Below are 21,766 nucleotides of genomic sequence, written 5' to 3'. Positions count from 1 at the left end.
TGAGAATCGAATGAAAGCTAACAGGCTAAATAGCTAAGAACCAAAAACGTGAGACGACGGAATAATAGGAATCGTGTACGGTAGCTATACAAATACCCCAGTCCCTTTTTGAGTTGTATTGTTTTTCACATCCAACCACTGTTGGTTAAACTGAAACCACATATCATACTGAACAGAATGCATTATAGTCTAGCTAGTTGTTGCTATAGTACAGTAGTATAGTAGTAGACTAAAGTAGTTGAGTTAGAGCTAGCCTAGCTAGCACAGGCTAGATAGCAAAATTACACACAACATGTCTACCGTTCTAGTAACATTTATCATTCGCATACAGGACTGATATGACTTTCAGCACTGTTAACTAGTTATCAGCAAGCTCGCTTCATAGTTATATTTGAATCGGTTGATACAGTTGCTGCTTATTCTACTATAGGCTGTCTATAAATGAAAATGACAGCTCTTATCGCGTTGTGTTAAAGCCTACTGTAGTACTAGAAACCAACGTTATTTCTGAAATGGGCTGTAAAAGCGTTTTGCTTCTCATCCACAGGCAGCATGTCGGCAGATACTAAAATCGCTGAGCTTTTAACGGAGCTGCATCAACTTATTAAGCAGACACAGGTGAGCCGCACGCACAAGTTATCTTCTCGCTACCGCCTAGGAGTAGGAGACCAGCGGGTTACTGGGGGGAACCCCTTACAGTCAGAAACACTTGCTGTGACTTAAGTTATTTGCACACTGCCCAGAAAATGCCCAACTAGCCCCAACATTCTAAGTTGGCAGTTGTTGGTTGTAGAATGTTCAGAAAACTGCCAGTTCCACACTGCCCAGACAGTAACAGACAATATGCTTTTGTTGCTTATTTTGCTTATCTTGCTCATATCCGTTTTAGCCTTATTTGACATGGATGAAGTGGAGGGCTTGTAATGTTCTAAGTCCAGGGGTCCCCAAACTTTTTGTTTGGGGAGCATGTAGTTAAAAAGTGCAAGGGTGTACCTGTAGGAAAGCAAGCAACTATAATATAATTCAAAGCGAGTACAAGAAGTTAAATCAGTTACAACGAACCAACAAGAGCAACAAGTCCCTCAATAAGAGTCATTGTTTTCCTGGAGGAAACTAACATCAGGTCCAGCAAATCATTCCTAAGTACCGTTGTACTCCCGGAACAAGTGCGTCTTTAACCTATATACAGGGTTTTACTGGGTCAAAATGGGTCTTCGGTGCTCCAAAAAATAAATTAAAAAAGTATATATATATTCTTTATTTTTTCTTTTGTCGAATCAATGTATTTATTCCTTCACAGGTGTTCCCCCCCCCCCCGCCAACGCCGAAACTAAACCTATATTTCGGAACAGGTTAATGTAATAGTCTAATGTAATATTGCACATATTTTCGTCCTATTTCCCCTAAAGCAATAAAGTTTGGCTACTTAAAGACACCATACACTCATGAAGTATGTTCTAAATGGCATACATGCTGCCAATTAATAATTGACGTAACAACTTATTGTAAATGGTCAATAGCCTAGCCTATCGATTAAGGTAGGCCACTCTGAAGCATGTACACTGCCTGCTTCATTTGATCTTGATAGGCTAAGTATTCTGTAGCAAATAATAACAATAAACCCACTTTTTATTAATTAAAACTACTTCAGCATAATAATGCACCTAAAATACAAACCTGAGCAAGGGCAGCAATCGCTATCGAATCAACAGACAATTTAGCTAGCAGGGGAAGAATACAAACAACAAAAATCACCAGTTAACTTGATTTAAATTTGCAAGAACTATAGACTTGTACAATAACAGCTTAAATGAACTGACAACATAAGTTATACGACTTACAGTTCTCAAGAACGCACACACGCAATCTCAACTGCGGTGTGAAGCGCGTGTCCGTGCAATTCTCCGACATGGACTCTAACAATCACTGCTGATAGACGGCCATACATTTTGTACAGCCTGATTTCTGATACCGTGGCGGCAGAAATGTAGCCATAGAGGAAACACTGCACTATATATTTTCATTCCAGGTTAAGAATACCAATGGAGGCTGCGTTGGACATCGTAAATCAAACTTTTGTCAGCATTTTGAGTGGAAATGTCATTTGCATTTGTACAGGTGTATTCGTGCACGTCGGGCTGGCCCTCGCAGCGGAACGACAGTTTAATGGCCGCTCTGTCCATTCGAGCACCTCACAGTTGCTTATTGATCAGACAAGAAGACACGCTTATCAACTCGATTGCTATTTATCAAAACAGAACGAGGGTTCGGCTGTAGCCTACTTGAAACATACTATTGAGAACATATTCGCTGACATGCATTGCACGCTGACTTTTTTTTGGCTTTGGCGCTCGGGATTTGTCATTGGCGCTCGGGAAAACGGCTTTGGTGCGCGCCAACATTTTCTCTATGCAGGAAAAACCCTGATTATATATATATATAATATATATATATATATATATATATATATATATATATATATATATATATATATATATAGCCTATTAAAGGAGCATTATTGTTGGAATGCTGCTTCAGCATTCCAAGTATTGTTCTTTGAATCTTTAATCAACTTATTATTTTTCTTCTATTTCTTCCGTGGCACCTTTCAGCGCCTTCAAATCCACAGCTATTAAAACTGTTCAGCTATCAAAAAAATCAGCAGTTTCAGGCCATGGGTGCTATGACTTTTCAGCTTTGTACCTCTTATGCTTGAATTAATATAAATCAATATTCATAATATTTTTTACATGGGTTTCCAATGGAGTTTTCTTTCAAATCCTCTCAAACTTCTTTAAACTTCTTCAACTTCCAAATCCTTCTTCTTCCTAAATCTTTCAGCTAGAGCCACCATTTAAACTTAAAAATGTTGACAAAACCCTAAACTATTTTTTAATAATTCAGCTTTTTGATATCTATTCAACTTTTTTTCAATATCACTGATTATGTTTCATGACTTTTTCAAACCGTTTCTGAGATTTACATGGGTGTGTATGTGAAAGCCTAGATTGCAGACTGAAATGCTTAGAGTGGAGGCCTGAGCTTCGGATGTCGTTGAAAAAATATTTGTAGTTTGCCAGCATTGCCACAATTTTCGCTCTTCATGCTTCGTTTTTGGATCAATAGATAACTAATTTTGTGCTGGTCGTAGACAGTTGTCTGTTGAATCCAACAGACGTACACATTTGTTCAGAGCCCCACGAAAGCGAGACAAAGTCCAACTCTCGCCCTATAGAGACCAATGCAAATCTGGTGACAAAATCGTCAGAGAAAGCAAAAAGAACAAGAACAAGATTTTGAAACTGCATGTAGAGTCGTATTTCTGACCGCACAGAAATATAAAGGACATCTCTGGTTTCGGCAGAGTCTTGGGTCTCGGAAAATATACGTATTTTTTGGATTGGACATACAGTTTTGCGTCTAGGTCAACTTGTTTGAGGTGTGGATTCTAGCTACATTTCTGTTATTCTGCCCTCAGGGCATTAGCAATCATAGCTGCACTATCACCGTGGCAACGACAGACACGCACCACTCAGTCTCTCACACAGGTGATTGGTATTAGCTGATTAGTGGAGTCACAAGACAGAGTTTGATAGTATTTCAACCTAATACAATTTACAAGAGGTGACTCTGCAAAGTTCTGCTAATATCTCTTTTACTACTATTGCTAATGGAACTGTTTTATTCTATTATTTACGCCACTGAGTGCGTTTACTTGACCATGAGAAACCCGATTACTAGCAATTGTCGGTTTATGCCAATAATACGATTACTCCGTTTACATGTGTAATTAGTTATGCGATTACTCAATAAATGCTTCTACATGATTATTTTTATTAATCGCTGTATGCTCCACGGACAAAACTTGCACCATCATCCTTCTGCAACAAAGTGTCGCCGTGTCTTCCTGTATCGGCCCTACTGCTGTATGTTTCATTCAATCAACACATTGAATCCTACTAAGAAATCCGAGTAAACGCACTCAATGATAGGCTACATCTGCTACTGCTATTACTATCCCAAATATAATTTCAGCTGTTAAGACTATAATATTCTTTTTATGACTAGCTAGCCTAGCCCTACTTCTTCTTCTGTTTAACATTTCAGCTTTAAGCTTCTCCCGCATTGTATTTCAGCTCTTACCATTGTTAGATGATGCAGTTCAGTTTCCACACTGCCTCTTTTGTGTGACTCACACATTTTTGAAATTCATTTCAGCTTGCGGGTATTCTCTCATTTCTGTATTTTCAGCAATTAAAAAAATAAATAAAATCTTTCAGCATTCCAACGCATTTTCTGCAGGAAATGCTTTTCTAGTTTTTCCAACTTCTTAGTTCTTCCGTAGGTTTTTTGGCCTTTAACTAGTCCTGCATACTTTCACCGATTCCATTTTGGTATCAAAACGTTCAGCTTGTTCAGGAGATGTTGGTTATGACTTTTGGTATTTCTCACTTTCATACTTTTTAAAATAATAAGGTTTTTGTGCAAATTAAAACTTTGCGAGTAGCCAAAACATGAAGCACACATTGTGAACAACCAAAGTAAGTGCCAAAGGGAAGAACCATAAGAGCATGTAGTTAAACAAGTTACAATTAAACAACATGAACCGCTATAAGTGCAAGTGTACCTGTTTTAATTGTAACTTGTTTAACTACATGCTCGCAATGTTGGGGCTATCTCGTTGTTATGATCAGTGACCTATGCACTTTGTAACGCTCTCTCTTGGAAGTCGCTTTGGATAAAAGCGTCTGCTAAATGAATAAATGTAAATGTAAATTATTCTCCCATTAAAAGTAATGGTAAATCCTTTCAAATCATTAAAAAGCTTCCTCTTTCAAACGTAACTACTTCAGCATACTTTCAGCTAGAGACACCATTCAACTTTTAAAATGTTCACAAGACATTCAGCTATTCCCAAATGATTCAGCCTTTTCAAATATTCAGCCAATTTTGAATTATGACAGTTTTAAATACATTAAAATGTCTGCTCCTTCTTGAATTTTATGAATGAGCAGCTGCCTGCTCTTTTTCTGATATTCAACTAAATTGTCAAACAAATTCCTCTAACGTTCATATAGTTTAACTTACAGAAACAAGTTATACCTTAAAATGTAGGAAAAATTGTCCTCTTTCAGCCAATGTAACTACTAAAGAGCTCACTTTTACAGACTTTCAGCTATGAGCCTTGAAGCGAGAGCAGCCTTTCAAATTCTCTCACTAACTTCAATGGAGAGGTGGCAAAAATTCGTCAGAGAAAACCGAAGGAACAAGATTTTGAAACTGCCAATAGTCGTATTTCTGACCACACAGACATAAAAAGGACATCTCTGGTTTCAGCAGAGTCGTGGTTCTCAGAATTTTTTGGGGGGATTGGACGTATAGTTTTGCATCTAGGTTAACTTGTTTGAGGTGTGGATGCTAGGTACATTTCTGTTATTCTCTCTGCCCAGCTCGTTAGCGATCACAGCTGCGCCATAACCGTGGCAACCAAACAGACACGCACCATGAAAGCAGAATTGGGTACACGTTTTTGAAACTGCCAGCAGAGTTGTATTTCCGACCGCACAGACATATAAAGGATATCTCTGGTTTCGGCAGTCTTGGGTCTCGGAAAATATACTTATTTTTTGGATTGGATGTACAGTTTTGCGTCTAGGTTAACTTGTTTGAGGTGTGGATTCTAGCTAAATTTCTGTTATTCTCTCTTATAATCGAGCTAGCGCGATGGCTCTCCATAACTAAAAACGGTTCAACTTTTTTCCACAATCGACCAAATTGGCCAAACAAGGTATGTACATTGAGCTTAATGTGTACATAATCTATGTAGATCGTTTTTATTTTAGCAAGTTTCACAGAAATCTGCAAAAATCGAGGCTAAAGACTGTCATAGCTGACCGTCAGAACAGCCAAACCGGGGTCGCGTAGCTAAGTGTTTGCTGCAGCTGGCGTTAATCCTACGAACAAACGCTTCGTAACTGCAAAGTTTTTACTTTTAATTGACGATATTGAACACAGATGTTAAGTAACTTGTCTTTACTCTACATATCTTCTCCGTTTTCAATTTGAAGCAGTAAATCTAATACAGTAGGAATTCTCCCACGACATCTGCTCGCTCTGCTTTGACTAACAAATATGTTTTCTCAGTCCACCATACATTAGACGAGATAATTTTCGAGCACTTTCGATACAAGATACAGGCCATGTTAGAGTTGATATATATATATAATTAATTGTGTGGGCAATGTAGAACAGCAGACAGATTTGAAATATTATCTTTTCTTATGGCCATTCTAGTGACACTACGACATCATACGGCGAAACAGGTCACATAGCTAGCTACATTTTTCCAGACATAATATTTGTTACCTAGCTACAAACAAATGCTTAACTGCGTAACTGAAGAGTATTTACTTTTTATTCGCAATATTGACAACAGAGGTTAAGGAACTTGTCTTTAATCAAAAGATGGTGTCCGTTTTCAATTTGAAGCAGTAGATATGGCTTACTGTAGAAAGTCTCCCATTGCATCCTCTCTCTAGCTTCGCTTTGGCTACAGATGGACGACAATCACGATGCATGCATTATTCACGCCTACGGTGTTAATACAGTCTGTAAAAATACCACTTTGACACACTTGCAAGATGATCCGCTGGTTAGATGTAGCATTATCTTATTTACTACCCACAATAGTGCAGCTTTTTTTGCAACAGCATTTTAATCAGAGTTAGCTCCAGGTCCTCTCTAAAATACATTTCAGACCTTTTGAAACCTGAGCAAATGACTTTCTACTAAATTTTCAAATTCTTCTGAATTATTTCACTTTTTGCATTTTTCTTCTCTTTTCTGTAGTTTTATGCTTTCGTCCAGCTCCAGCCCCTTTCAAAAATACCTTTCGGGTGCTTTGAAGCTTATAACTTTCGACCAAATTTTCACTATTTTCATCTTTTTTAGCATGGTCAGCTATCCCCATTCAGGTTTTCAGCATTCTCACTGCTGTTTCGCAGGAACAGCCTTTTTCTAGTTATTATTTATTTTTGCCCCCCTAAGCCTCAGTCAATATGTGGACTACATAGACAACCTAGGTGTCAAAAGTTGCGTCTTGGTAGCGATTGAGTTGCTTGTATTTGTATTTACGTTCCGTTGCACGGTTTAAGTAGAAATTAAGTTTTTGTGGCGAAAAATTGGTGGCTAACGTGCTAGCCACAGTCAATGACGCTACTAACGTCACGAAAACTCGCGTGACTATCTCTAGCAGAACATTAGTTTAGCTGCTCGTTAACTTCTGGGAGATAGCTAGGCTAACTGCTTTACCGCAAGGCAGCTGCAGAAACGCCACAAGCAAAGAGGCCTGGGTGATAACTATTTGCTCATTTTACTTTATGATATGACACACAATTGTGAAGTATAATGTACAATATAAGCTGATATTATTAAGGAAGTACATCTACTTTTGGAAACAGTAGTCTACTATTTCACTGAAGCATTAGCATCATGACATTAGCCTCTCTTGCCCGGGCAACACATACTACAGCGGTCTATGATGCATCTGTTTTCAATCGTTAAAATAAACATTCCTCACATAAATTTTCGTTGTATGATTTATTATGACATTACATTACAAGTAAACGATTTGTTGGTGAAATTACCATTACCTTTGGTTTCAAACCAGTGTTGCTCACTACAATGCTGTAGCCTACGCGAGACACACTACAAAAACATCTACACAGCTGTTTAGGAAGTCGACAAACGGCGACAGAACATGTTCGGCACTCCCCTTACTTAAATCAAAAGTCTATCTGACTACTAACCTGAACTTCATTGCCACAGCCTATTCTTTGTCAATTTGTTCATTAATTTCAGTCTAAACCGTACAACGGAACGTTACATCGAATTCAACCAACGCAATCGCTACCAAGACGAACACAGCAGTAGTCTAGTACTGTACTGTAGTAGTACAATTTACCGGGGCAGCTTCTCCACACAGGGCTATATCGCATTTTGCGTTGTTACTGATAATGATCGCTACCAGTGAGCTTTTTATGAATGAGCAATTTTACACTAATTAAATGTCAAGCTTATTTATGTTTTTGGGGGCATATATTTTCAGTTAGCAGATGGTACTGTTTGAATTGCGATTCCATCTTCTACTGCCGGTAACGTCGTAGAATAATCTTCAAAGGGGGTTCTTTATTAATGAATGAATGCAATATGAGTAGGCTAAATGCCTGAAAATATCACAAGAAGGGAAAAACTTAAAAGGACGTTTAGGTCATAGAGATTAGGTCAATTTTTACACCGGTCTGCCAAATTAATTCGTTTTGATTCACCTATGAGGTTGCCTCTTGCAGGGTAAATGAGAAGACATCTATTTCATTCTACACTTAACTCGTATTTTGAGTTGTAAATAAACAGCAAACAAAATATGCTTTTAAATCTATGTAATCTTTATAAATAATAAGTATGCATTTTTATATAAAATATACAGAAATATCAGTTGTAAAAATGTCATTAAAAAACGGACCCCTGTGCAACCGACGCAAGCAAGCACACCCTACAGTTTCCCCAGAAATTGTACCCTCTCTAGTTGTATATGTTTTTATTGATTGTTTTTGTCTCTGTCCCAGTTAACCTATTGGTAAAGTGGGACAGGGTGTTACTGGTTAACTTGGACAGACACTCAAGTCATTTAAAGGGGGTTTATGTCAATTTACATGTCAACAATGATTGCATTTATTAAGAGTAACTACTTTGGGATAGGCCATGATTTACTTTTCAGTATAATGTAAAACAGTCCAAAACATATTTCAGGATAGAAGGTTAAACAGACAGGGAGGATGTGCACTACTGTCCCCCTCCTAGACAACGCCTATTGTAACAATAGTATACTATAACATGCTAGAAAAATTATTTTAAAATACTTAAATTGCATACTTAAATAGACAGTAATGCTGTCCCACTTTACCAATATCATGAAAGAATTTGGGGTTTGGTTAGCAGAGGTTCAAAGAAGGGTCATGCTTCCTGTGTTTGGTCTTTCATGTTTTTTTCCTCATGAATGGTTTAAGGGAGACTTCAAGCTTTTCATGAATGTATCATGTTTGATTATATGGCAATGCATTCATGGCGAGTCCCAAATACATCAAATGTCCAACCAGAGAAGAGAAGACTCTGGATCACTGCTACAGTACAGTCAGTAGAGCCTACCACGCCGTCCCTCGTGCAGCACTGGGTCACTCTGACCATACCATGGTCCATCGGATTCCTGCATACAGGCAGAAATTAAAGCTCTGTAAACCTGTTGTGAGGACATCAAAACAGTGGACCAGTGAGGCTATGGAGGATCTGCGGGCGTGCTTGGACTGTACTGACTGGGATATGTTTACGACTGCTACCAATAGTCTGGATGAACTCACAGAGGCTGTGACATCATACATCAGCTTCTGTGAGGACTGCTGTATTCCAACACGCACCAGGGTGAACTTCAGCAACGACAAGCCAGTTCTCAGCAGAGCTCAGAAGGTTGAGGTCAGAGAAGGAGGAAGCATTTAGGAGTGGGGATAGAGACAGATTCAAGGAGTCGAAGAACAGGTTTAGCAAGGCGGTGAGAGAGGCTAAACGACTGTACTCAGAGAGACTGAAGCGCCAAACAACTCTGCTTCTTTCTGGAGAGGGCTCAGGCAGATTACCAACTACAAGCCCAGAGCCCCCCACTCCAGTAACGTCTCCCATCTGGCCAACGACCTGAACGAGTTCTACTGTAGATTTGAAAGACAATTGGACTGTCCTGATCTATCCCGTCCCACCCATGTGGCCTCCCCCCTCCCCCCCTCTACAGTGACGACTCTCCATTCAGGAGGGTGAAGTTAACAGACTTTTCAAGAGGCAGAACCCCCGCAAAGCAGCTGGGCCGGACTCGGTCTCTCCTGCCACCCTCAAGCACTGCGCTGACCAGCTGTCTCCGGTGTTTACCTCAGTGTTTCCGCTATGTTGATTTTTCTGTGGCGGCACGCCACGGTTACATTTCTTCTGCCACGATATCAGAAATAGGGCTGTACAAAAATTTAGGCAGTCTATCAGCCGTGATTGTTAGAGCGCATGTCGGAGAATAGCACAGACGCGCGCTTCACAGCGCAGTTGAGATTGCGGGTGTGCGTCCTTGAGAACTGTAAGTCGTGTAACTTATGTTGTCAGTTCATTAAAGCCTGTTATTGTATTAGTCTATAGTTCTTGCAAATGTAAATTAAGTTAACTGGTGATTTTCGTTGTTTGTATTCTTCACCTGCTAGCAAAATTGCACGTCTGTTGATTCGATAGCAATTGCTGCCCTTGCTCACGTTTGTATTTTAGGTGCATTATTATGCTGAAGTAGTTTTAATGAATAAATTGTGGGTATATTGTTATTATTTGCTACAGAATGCTTAGCCTATCAAGATCAAATGAAGCAGACAGTGTACATGCTTCAGAGTGGCCTACCTTAATCAATAGGCTAGGCTACTGACCATTTCCAATAAGTTGCTACGTCAATTATTAATTGGCAGCATTTATGCCATTTAGAACATACTGTAAGGTGTCTTTAAGGGTGTCTTATTTCTTTAGGGGAAATCGGACGTGCAATATGTGCAATATGACATTAGCTGTTAGAGTATTACATTAACCTGCTCCGATATATAGGGTTAGGACTTTGTTTTGGCCCGGGGGGGGGGGGGGGGGGGTTCGGACAGACCTGCCCCCACTGCAAAAAAAAAATCCTAGGGGAAACACTGTTACCTACATCTTTACAACCTCCCTAGAGACATGCCATGTGCCAGCCTGTCTCAAGTCCTCCACCATCATCCCTGTGCCCAAAAAGCCAAGGCCAACAGGACTCAATGACTACAGACCCGTCGCCCTGACCTCTGTGGTAATGAAGTCCTTTGAGCGCCTTGTGCTGGGACACCTCAAATCCATCACCGACCCTTTCCTGGACCCACTGCAGTTTGCCTACAGAGCCAACAGGTCGGTGGATGACGCCGTTAACATGGCCCTCCACTTCACCCTACAGCACCTGGACTCCCCAGCATCCTACGCCAGGATCCTGTTTGTGGATTTTAGCTCTGCCTTCAACACCATCATCCCCGCCCTGCTTCAGGACAAGTTCTCCCAGCTGAACGTGCCTGACTCCACCTGCAGGTGGATCACAGACTTCCTGTCTGACAGGAAGCAGTGCGTTAAGCTGGGAACACAAGTCTCTGACTCCCGGTCCATCAGCACTGGATCTCCTCAGGGCTGCGTCCTTTCCCCTCTGCTCTTTTCTCTGTACACCAACAGTTGCACCTCCAGTCATCCGTCTGTCAAACTTCGGAAGTTTGCGGACGACACCACCCTCATTGGGCTCATCTCTGACGGGGACGAGTCTGACTATAGGTGGGAAGCTGACAACCTGGTGACCTGGTGCAGCCAGAACAACTTAGAGCTCAATGCTCTTAAGACAGTGGAGATGGTTGTGGACTTCAAGAAGAATACAGCCCCACTCACCCCCATCACCCTGTGCGACTCCCCAGTCAACACTGTGGCGTCCTTCCGCTTCCTGGGCACCATCCTCTCCCAGGACCTCAAGTGGGAACTGAACATCAGCTCCCTCACCAAGAAAGCACAACAGAGGATGTACTTCCTACGGCAGCTGAAGAAATTCAACCTGCCAAAGACAATGATGGTGCATTTCTACACAGCCATCATTGAGTCCATCCTCACCTCTTCCATCACCATCTGGTACGCTGCTGCCACTGCCAAGGACAAGAGCAGACTGCAGCATATCATCCGCACTGCTGAGAAGGTAATCGGCTGCAGTCTGCCTACCCTCGAGGACCTGCACACCTCGAGGACCCTGAGGCGAGCGAGGAAGATTGTGGCCGACCCCTCCCACCCTGGCCACTCCCTGTTCCAGCTACTCCCCTCCGGCAGAAGGCTGCAGTCCATCAGGACCAAAACCTCACGCCATAAGAACAGTTTCTTTCCATCTGCTACTGGCCTCTTCAACAAGGCCAAGGACTCCCACTGACATTATTTAACCCAGTATCTGATTGCACTATTGCTATGTTGACCACTCATGCTGCTCTTTCTTATTCTTATTTTTATATTATTTTATATTTAAATTGTTTTATTCTTAGATTGTTTAGTTCTTAGGAATAGTTAAACTTCTGTACCTTCACTTAATTTAAGATTCGTATATGTTTAGTGTTTGAACCTCCCTGCCACAGTAAATTCTGTGTTTGTATAACATACATGGCGAATAAACAGAATTCTGATTCTGATGGCAAAAAGTGACGTACAAAGAAATTATTCTGAAAGTGTCCCACTACCTGTATTCACTCCTATATAAAAATAACATGTTCTGTGGTCTAATTTAAAATATAAGCAGTTTCCCTCTGTTCTCTACGAAATGGCCTAGTTAGTAGATTAAACATTTTTACCGTAAGATATTGAAGTTTAAAGTTCCAAATAACCTGAGTGTGAAAAACGTTTCAAATAGCCATCTAGGATAGGATACAAGTAGGCCTACTGTAATTTATAATCCCTAATGTTAAGTTAGTATATCTCAGAGCGCCCCCTCCCAAAATATGGAATCTATGGCTAAAGTGAGTAATATAATCATATATCGGCGTCATTCTGGACAGCACCCTTTCATTTGCACCCCATATTCAAAACATCACCCGGACTGCATTCTTCCACCTCCGCAACATTTCCAGACTGCGCCCATCACTGACCCAGTCCAGCACCGAAATCCTGGTCCACTCATTTGTCACATCCCGCATCGACTACTGCAATGCCCTCCTCACCGGACTCCCCACCAAACTCATCAACAGACTGCGAATCATTCAGAACTCGGCCGCCCGGATCATCACCTGTACCAAATCATCGGACCACTCCTGTAGTCATCCAACTTCACTGGCTCCCTGTACAATACCGCATCGACTACAAAGACCTTTTCCTCACCTATAAAGCTCTCCACAATCTAGCCCCCACTTACCTCTGCGACCTCCTTCACGAACATACTCCCTCCCGCACCCTCCGCTCATCCTTTTCTGGACTGCTAACCATTCCCACATCACGCCTCAGTACCATGGGTGCCCGAGACTTCAGCTGCTCAGCACCCAGGCTCTGGAACTCCCTCCCCCCACACATAAGACAATCAGACTCCATCACATCATTCAAGTCTCAACTCAAAACTCACCTGTTCAAACTGGCTTACTTTCTATAACTGGACCCTGTGCACTTCACTTGTTTTTATGTTGATGTTTTAATGTTGTTCTTATCTTTAATGCTTCTATCTTTTATCCTGTATTCTTTATTGTAAGGTGACCTTCGGTGACTTGAAAGGCGCCTCCAAATAAAATGTATTATTATTATTTATATACATCATAGATAATTGTGCGCGCTGACATTCCGCATGCGAGTATGGGTAGTTGTCAAGGGAACATAATGTCAGAATACTGCCAGTTATTGGACATTGCACATTGGTCAGACTTTCCAAACTCGAAAAACTCCATCCGACCAACACCAACAAGCACAGACTGAATGGCGCACGCTTTGGTTGGAGTTGGTCTGCGTTTTTCTGGCAGTGTGCAAGCGGCTTTACGCCTGGGACACACTGCCTGCGATCGGCTGCGATCTGCTGCGACGCGCCTGGAAGCCCATGTTATCAAATGGGACTGAGCACACTGGCTGCGAAGCGCCGCGATTGCCTGCGATCGCCTGCGATCTGCAGCGATCGTTTCGGCAGCTGGTCAAAAAGTTTTGCAAGACGCTTGCGAAATCGGCTGCAGGATGATGAAATACACCATATTAGTTGATATATTTGAATAAAAAAACATTACGATTTTACTCCATTAATTGTAGACTACGGTGAACATTTGTAAAGTTGTAGACTTTATAATTACACAATGTTGGTAATGAACAGCCTTTACATGTGGTTACCCTGATGAAAACGAATGAAAATAAACGGATTTATCTGTTGAGCTAGCCTGCCCGTAGTTGTTTTGTTTGTTTGAGAGAAACGAGTTGTCACGTGTTGCACACAACACACACGTGCAGAGAGAGAACCCCCAAGTCGATTTCAAAAATCAGCATCAAATGAATTCTCGAAGTTGAAAAGCACAGGGAGTTGTATGACCCCCAGCAACAATTTTACAAGGACAACGTAGATAAGGATCAGTGCTGGGATATAGCCATATTCCATGTTTATGTACCATGTCAGCGTAAAGGAAAGCTCAGAGTAGCAGAAAGGCTTGGTGACAGATAGAAAACTTGATGGAGACTTTACACTACTCTCTTTCCTCTCTTTTAGGAGGAGCGGTCACGTAGTGAACACAATCTGCTCAACATTCAGAAAACACACGAAAGGATGCAGACGGAAAATAAAAGTACGTTTCCATCTTACCCATCTTGCGGCTTTTTCTGTTGTTGCAGTTTTCCCATGGCCACGTGACAGTGATGATTTCCTACTGTTGTAAACTGAATCCAGTACTGCACTGTACTTCTCTCTTCCTTAAATGTTGTTTATATCCATATCTCTCAGCCTCTCCTTATTACCGGACAAAGCTAAGGGGCCTCTACACTACAGCAAAAGCGGATGCTGAGGCAGAGTGCAGGTGAGCACCAGACCCTATTGTGTGTATTAAAACTTAAAGGCAGGATATGTAATGTTGTTGAGAAGCATTAATTATCATATTTGCTGAAATGAACTTCACATCCTAATAGCAACCAATAAATCAGAAGAAACAGAATCCGAATGGGATTTATTTGCCATGAAAGTTTGCACAGACAAGGAATTTGCTTTGGCAGGAAGATGCATACAATAAACATATAGGAACCTAAATATGTGGACTATCTATACTAAGGGTACATAAACTAGCAGTACTAAGTGGAATTAGAATTAGATAAAATATACAATAAAATATAAGTTGCTGTAATTTACAATATAAAAATACAAATATTACAAAAAATACAAATGTAGAAGATACAATTTTGTAATGCAGTGCAAAATGCAGTGTGTTTTAAGCAGGAAGTCATTAGAGTCAGTGTGGACCCTTGGCCTTGTTGAAGAGGCCAACAACGGAAGGGAAGAAACAGTTTTTGTGGCGTGAGGTATTGGTCCTGATGGACCGCGGCCTTCTGCCGGAGGGGACTGACAGGGAGTGTCCAGGGTGGGAGGAGTAGGCCACAATCTTCCTCGCTCGCCTCAGGGTCCTCGAGGTGTGCAGGTCCTCGAGGGTAGGCAGATTGCAGCCAATCACCTTCTCAGCAGTGTGGATGATACGCTGCAGCCTGCTCTTGTCTTTGGCAGTGGCAGCAGTGTACCAGATGGTGATGGAGGAGGTGAGGATGGACTCAATGATGGCTGTGTAGAAGTGCACCATCATTGTCAGGTTGAATTTCTTCAGCTGCCGAAGGAAGTACATCCTCTGTTGTGCTTTCTTGATGAGGGAGCCTATGTTCAGTTCCCACTTGAGGTCCTGGGAGAGGATAGTGCCCAGGAAGCGGAAGGACTCCACAGTGTTGACTGGGGAGTCGCACAGGGTGATGGGGGTAAGTGGGGCTGTGTTCTTCTTGAAGTCCACAACCAAGTCCACTGTCTTAAGAGCATTGAGCTATGGCTGCACCAGGTCACCAGGTTGGCCGCTTCCCACCTATAATCAGACTCGTCTCCACCAGAGATGAGCCCAATAAGGGTGGTGTCGTCCGCAAACTTCAGGAGTTTGACGGACGGATGACTGGAGGTGCAGCTGTTGGTGTACAGGGAGAAGAGCAGAGGAGAAAGGACGCAGCCCTGAGGTGATCCGGTGGTGATGGACCGGGAGTCAGAGACTTGTGTTCCCAGCTTAACGCACTGCTTCCTGACAGACAGGAAGTCTGTGATCCACCTGCAGGTGGAGTCGGACACGTTCAGCTGGGAGAGTTTGTCCTGAAGCAGGGCGGGGATGATGGTATTGAAGGCAGAGCTGAAGTCGATCGATGAAGTTGAAAGGATCCTGGCATAGGATGCTGGGGAGTCCAGGTGCTGTAGGGTGAAGTGGAAGGCCATGTTAACTGCATCGTCCACAGACCTGTTGGCTCTGTAGGCAAACTGCAGGGGGTCCAGTAGAGGGTCTGTGATGGAGTTAATGTGTGCCAGCACCAGGCGCTCAAAAGACTTCATTACCACAGAGGTCAGGGCGACGGGTCTGTAGTCATTATGTCCTGTTGGCCTTGGCTTTTTGGGCACAGGGATGATGGTGGAGGACTTGAGACAGGCTGGCACATGGCATGTCTCAAAGGAGGTGTTAAAGATGTAGGTAAACACCGGAGACAGCTGGTCAGCGCAGTGCTTGAGGGTGGCTGGAGAGACAGAGTCTGGCCCAGCTGCTTTGCGGGGATTCTGCCTCTTGAAAATTCTATTAACTTCACCCTCCTGAACGGAAAGAGTTGTCACTGTAGAGGGGGGGAGGAGGGAGGCCTCCTGGGTGGGAAGGGGTAGTTCAGGACTGTCCAATTGTCTTTCAAATCTTCAGTAGAACTCATTCAGGTCGTTGGCCAGGCGGGAGTCGTTAGTGGAGTGGGGGGCTCTGGGTTTGAAGTTGGTCATCTGCCTGAGCCCTCTCCAGACAGAAGCAGAATCGTTTGCAGAGAATTGGTGTTTTAGTCTCTCCGAGTACAGTCGTTTAGCCTCCCTCACCGCCTTGCTAAACCTTGCTAAATCTAAAGGCTTGGCAGTAAAATGAAATCCATCCTTTATCTGTGGGACGTCGCAGGACTGTAATAAACACGAGCAATCATCAAGGTGTTTATGTGCATGTTTATGTGTTTTGGAGGAGTGGCTTTTAAGGAAGGGGGCGGGATATTTTGGTTTGAACCCTTTTGAACTCGAGCCAAAATGGTTTGGTTCGCAAAACATACCTATCCTGCCTTTAATCTTAAAGTCCTCTTGCATGGACTGAAAAACATCATTATGATATTTTTTCTTACAGTATTCTACGTCATGCTCTTGAAAAAATTGCAGAAATCAAATCATTGTTGGAGGAGAGAAGAATAGGTAAGTAAGTTTACATTTTATGTAGATTAAAGATCCTGTAAAGTGGAATTGAAAAAAAGTTTTAAGTTCACCACACCACCCATCCAAATTCGAATGAAAAAAAAACAGACAAGTATGTTAAATTAAGCTTTGAAATCGTGAGAAAATCAGCACTCTTCTCTGCTAGAGACTGGGAGGGCGTGTCACCTGAAGGAGCTGAAGCTCCGCCCCTCGCTGCCTACCTACGACCCAGATAATGGACGCTACGTCAAGCCAAAAAAAAACAGTATAGAATTAGAAATGTATTTGTGAACTGAAAATTTACTGAAATGTTCCCCTGAGCTGTAACACAGGAGTAAAAATGGACTCCAGAGACAGCAGACAGTGAGCTCTCCAACTACTTCTAGCACATTAGCTACCATTTCCCCAAAATACCATCATTCTACACCGAGTAGCCTAATATCAAGTTAGCGGTTTGCACTAACTCATAGCAAAGATACCTCTGGAAAAGTTATCTAGTATAATTATAACAAGCACACAGAACTGAGTGATGAACTGCTGGCGGCGGTGGATGGTCCAGGTGCGACCGGAGGAGGAACGGCCGGGAAGGCGATGCTCGGTACTGCTCCGCGCTGCAAGAGAAGCCGTGTGTCCCTGAACCCCGTCTGTCTCTAGTCCATGTTAAAACTATCCGCCGTGAAATGGTCATTGCAGAGGCGGCTGTTGGAGTTTATCCGAAGCTCTCCATCAGCGTGACTCTTCACTAAATCAATCCACCTATTTTTCCTTTCCTCATCAATAGGGAAATTAAATAGCGTTGCAGCACAGCTGAAGTTATTGCAACCAGGGAAGATGCAGTTGCGGATGGAGGGAGACATCCTGAAGCTAGCTAGATAGCTGATGTAGGCTACAATAACAGTAGCTACAGCAGGAGGAACATTTCAGTGATCTGACGTAGATGGGTCAAAATGACGTAGATAGGTCATTTTTGGACTCCGCCCATTAAAACCTGATCTGAAAACAGAAGAGAAACTGTTCTACGGTCTAACTCCACATTTCAGTGAGACAAAAGTTGTTGCACTTTGTACATGCTTTTAGGTACTCATTTCACACGTATATAATGTACTGAGAAGCAAATCATGGAATTTGCTTTACAGGATCTTTAAAGAAGAAGGGTAAAGGCTAGGTATTTAAAGAACAGTATTAATGCAGAATTTGATGTACCTCTTTTTCCCTCTTTCTCCTTTCTCACACACACACACACACATCTCCAGCTGCTAAAATGGCAGGTGTGTACAGTGATCATGACCCTCCAAGGAAGACAATGAGAAGAGGGGTGCTCATGACCCTACTCCAACAGTCAGCCATGACGCTCCCTCTGTGGATTGGCAAGCCAGGAGACAGGTAGCTTAAACCTTCTACGGCTCAACATGATTTTTTCTTGTTTAGTGTGTCCTTGGTCAGATTAAAGGGTTCATAAAAAAAAAATGCTGGAAAATTTAAAAACTCAAACGGATCTAATGACAGTAGTATGATAGCCAGTGGTTACAGTGTCAAATAGTAGACCTTAAGAGGATCCACACTTCCATAAAATATCCATCAATATGGAAATCTGATATTATTTTTAACTAATTTGGGAAATCTGTGTCCTCTCCATCTTCCATCTCTGGCAAACTAACATTCTCTTTATCTCTTTTCTTCCATTTTTATTCACACTTTTTTCCTTATCTCACGTTCTTTCCCTATCTCACTATACCACGTTTGCCGTTCTTCTCCTTTACCCTTTTTCCTCCCTCTCTCCCAGCCCCCCTCCCCTGTGCGGGGCCATCCCAGCCAGCAGTGACTACGTGGCCAAGCAGGGAGACAAGGTGGCAGCGCGGGTCAAGGCCGTTGACGGAGATGAACAGTGGATCCTAGCTGAAGTGGTCAGCTACAGTCACTCCACCAACAAGTAATTCTCAGCCAATTAGCTGCACATTTTAATCACCAAACACCAGTTATATACATCTCAAGGACAGGAAGTAACTGACAATGTTACTTTACCTGCTACTTAATAGCTTCTGTTTCAACAAAAGACATCAGAATCAGCCACAACTAGAATAAAAGGTACAATTTGAGTAGCGTTATTGTATGTGTTGTAATTTGTATTCTGCCATCTCTTCAAGGTATGAAGTTGATGATATTGATGAAGAGGGGAAAGAGTGAGTGTCCTTTCTATTAGATGTGCAGTATGTCTTTTCCCCACTCCTTTCCATTATAAACAATGACTCTTTTCAATACACCTTTTCCACTGTTTTCTCCTCCTTCCTCTCTTTTTTTCCATTGCAACTTGTTTGATGTTTGTCTGTTTTGTCTACTTCCTTTTGTTCTCCTATTATTTCTCCTTTTCCACACTCCATCTCTTTTTGCTTGATCCCCCTTTCATCTTTTGTGTGTGTTTTCACTGACACAGGAGGCACACTTTGAGTAGGCGGCGCATCATTCCTTTGCCCCAGTGGAAGGCAAACCCAGAGACGGACCCCGAAGCCCTGTTCAGCAAAGACCAGCTGGTGCTTGCCCTCTATCCTCAGACCACCTGCTTCTACCGAGCACTCATCCACACACCACCGCACAGGGTAAGTCACAGTAGGGGAGGGAGGGGGACAACAACATATATTTAGTCTCTAATAGGACTGTCAAATAAAATCTTTGCCCCAAAAAATGTTGGTGTGTCAGGAGACAAGATGATGACGTAATGATGGTTTGTTTTTGTTAGCTTATCCGATTCAACCCATTAGATGCAGTACGGCTGCGTTGTTAATTTGAAAAATGGGTCAAAAAGAGAGTGAGGACTTGGGAGTCAGAGAGGATCTTTTGACAAAATGGCAAACTAACATTCTCCAGAAAAGTCTTGGCATGAGAAGACTGTGTGTGTTCTCAAGTTTGACGTTATGAAGTGATATATCAGTGGTTTCTTACACAACTTACAAATGACGTCGCTTTTGTCAACAATCTAGCCTTGGATAGGCCTATTCCAGAAACCAAGTTCCACAGCACTTTTAAAGAGGTCATTGATTGCAAAACCGATTTTACCTTGTAATAGTTAAATAACGACAGTTCGGTGGGTAAAATGGGAATACAGTGAACCTCAAAGTCCATTGACACTTCTTTCCTATCTAAATCTCACAACTTGAAACTGCAGCTGTAAAACGATCGTTTTTGAAAAAGCTGTATTTGTGACGTCACAAATATAGCATTACCTTTGTCACGCCCCAACATTTACATACAGACCAGCCCTCTGGTGATATGGCCCAGGATCTCAGACACTAGTTTAGCTGCGCGCTGCTCTGTGTACTTCCACGCGAACAACAAAGGAGAAAGTTTTAACGTTTTTAAAGTATATTGAAAATGGACCATCGTAAATGCAGTTTTCCAGGCTGTACTGGGAATGCTGACACTTTTTGTAATCTTCCCAAGGAACCAGGCACTCGACGGGCATGGCTGATGTTTTTCTATGAGAAGATCCCTGTGAAGTTCGACACTCATTTATTCATTTGCTTGAACCATTTCACCAAAGACAGTTTTGAATGAAAACCTTGGTCAATTTAAATAAGGATTTGCTAAGCCGCTGTTGCTGAAAAGAGGTGCTGTTCCAACCGCATGCTCATCACAAACGCAAGCTGTAAGTTTGATTTTGTTGCTAACAGTTAGCCTATTAGCAATGATAACGTCTCCTGTATCTAGCATAGGTAGAATGCTAAATATGTTTCAAAACACATCAACATAGCTTACTTAGCAAATGACTCTAGCTAGACTAGCTGTAGTCGGCATTAGAAGGGAAGCTTCTGAAAAAATAGCCAGAAAACGAATAGCAGTCTAGCCTAGAAAGGCAGGTGCTAGATACAGGATACTTTAGCATTGCTAATAACTGTTACCGACAAAATCATACTACAACTTGCGGTTGTGATGAACATAAGGTTGGAACCCACCTCTTTTCGGTAACAGCTTCATAGCAAATCCTGCTTTACATTGTCCCAGGTTTTCAAAACCGTCCTTGGTGAAATGGTTAGAGCAAATGTGTAATTGACGGTCGAACTGCACAGGGATCTTCTACGCTTACGGTATAGACAAACAGCAGCCATGCCCGTCGAGTCAATGTTAGCTAAACTCTAGCTCCTCTGCTTTTTATTGGGTGTGCTCAAGCCTTTGGCGAGAGCACAACCTTTGTTCTCTCACATATATATTATTGGGTGTGCTTTGCCTTCGGCAAGGGCACAACCTTTGTTCTCTCACATATATATTATTATTTTTCTTCTTTTTGCCCCCCTAAAACTCAGTCAATATTTGGCCTACATAGACAACGTAGGTGTCAAAAGTTTCGTCTTGGTAGCGATTGAGTTGCTTCTATTGGAATTTACGTTCCGTTGCATGGTTTGGGCTTAAGTTAAGTTTTTGTGGCGAAAAGTGAAGCTAACGGTGGCTAATTTGCTAGCCACAGTCACTGACGTTACTAACGTCACTACGTCACTAACGTCACGAAAACACGCGTGACTACCTTTGGCAGAACATTCGTTTCGCATCTGTTAACTTGGGGGATAGCTAGGCTAACTATAGCTTTACTGCAAGGCAGCTGCAGAAACGCCACAAGCAAAGAGGCCAGGGTGATAAATATTTACTCATTTTACTTTGTGATATGACACACAATTGTGATGTGTAATGTACACTATAAGCTGATATTATTAAGGAAGTACATCTACTTTC

General features: G+C 42.1%; 1 protein-coding gene across 3 annotated transcripts in view; it reads left to right on the top strand.

Annotated features, from left to right (window-relative positions):
* Positions 1-21,766, top strand: part of sgf29 (SAGA complex associated factor 29) — a 28,823-nt gene continuing 7,057 nt past the window's right edge. The window contains exons 1-9 of one of the 3 annotated variants that reach the window (XM_067233134.1): positions 1-75; positions 548-618; positions 14,324-14,399; positions 14,555-14,627; positions 16,983-17,047; positions 18,301-18,430; positions 18,831-18,977; positions 19,192-19,227; positions 19,479-19,641. In XM_067233134.1, coding sequence (XP_067089235.1) covers positions 553-618; positions 14,324-14,399; positions 14,555-14,627; positions 16,983-17,047; positions 18,301-18,430; positions 18,831-18,977; positions 19,192-19,227; positions 19,479-19,641 — 756 coding nt within the window. In that variant the 5' untranslated portion in view covers positions 1-75; positions 548-552. Of the gene's footprint in view, positions 81-547; positions 619-14,323; positions 14,400-14,554; positions 14,628-16,982; positions 17,048-18,300; positions 18,431-18,830; positions 18,978-19,191; positions 19,228-19,478; positions 19,642-21,766 lie in introns of all 3 variants that reach the window. The other 2 variants (XM_067233136.1, XM_067233135.1) reach the window with 2 other exon arrangements.

Source organism: Osmerus mordax, chromosome 3 (genome assembly GCF_038355195.1).
Source record: "Osmerus mordax isolate fOsmMor3 chromosome 3, fOsmMor3.pri, whole genome shotgun sequence".
NCBI lineage: Eukaryota > Metazoa > Chordata > Actinopteri > Osmeriformes > Osmeridae > Osmerus > Osmerus mordax.
Note: the sequence above shows the minus strand (reverse complement) of the source record. Positions and strands in the feature narration are given on the sequence as shown.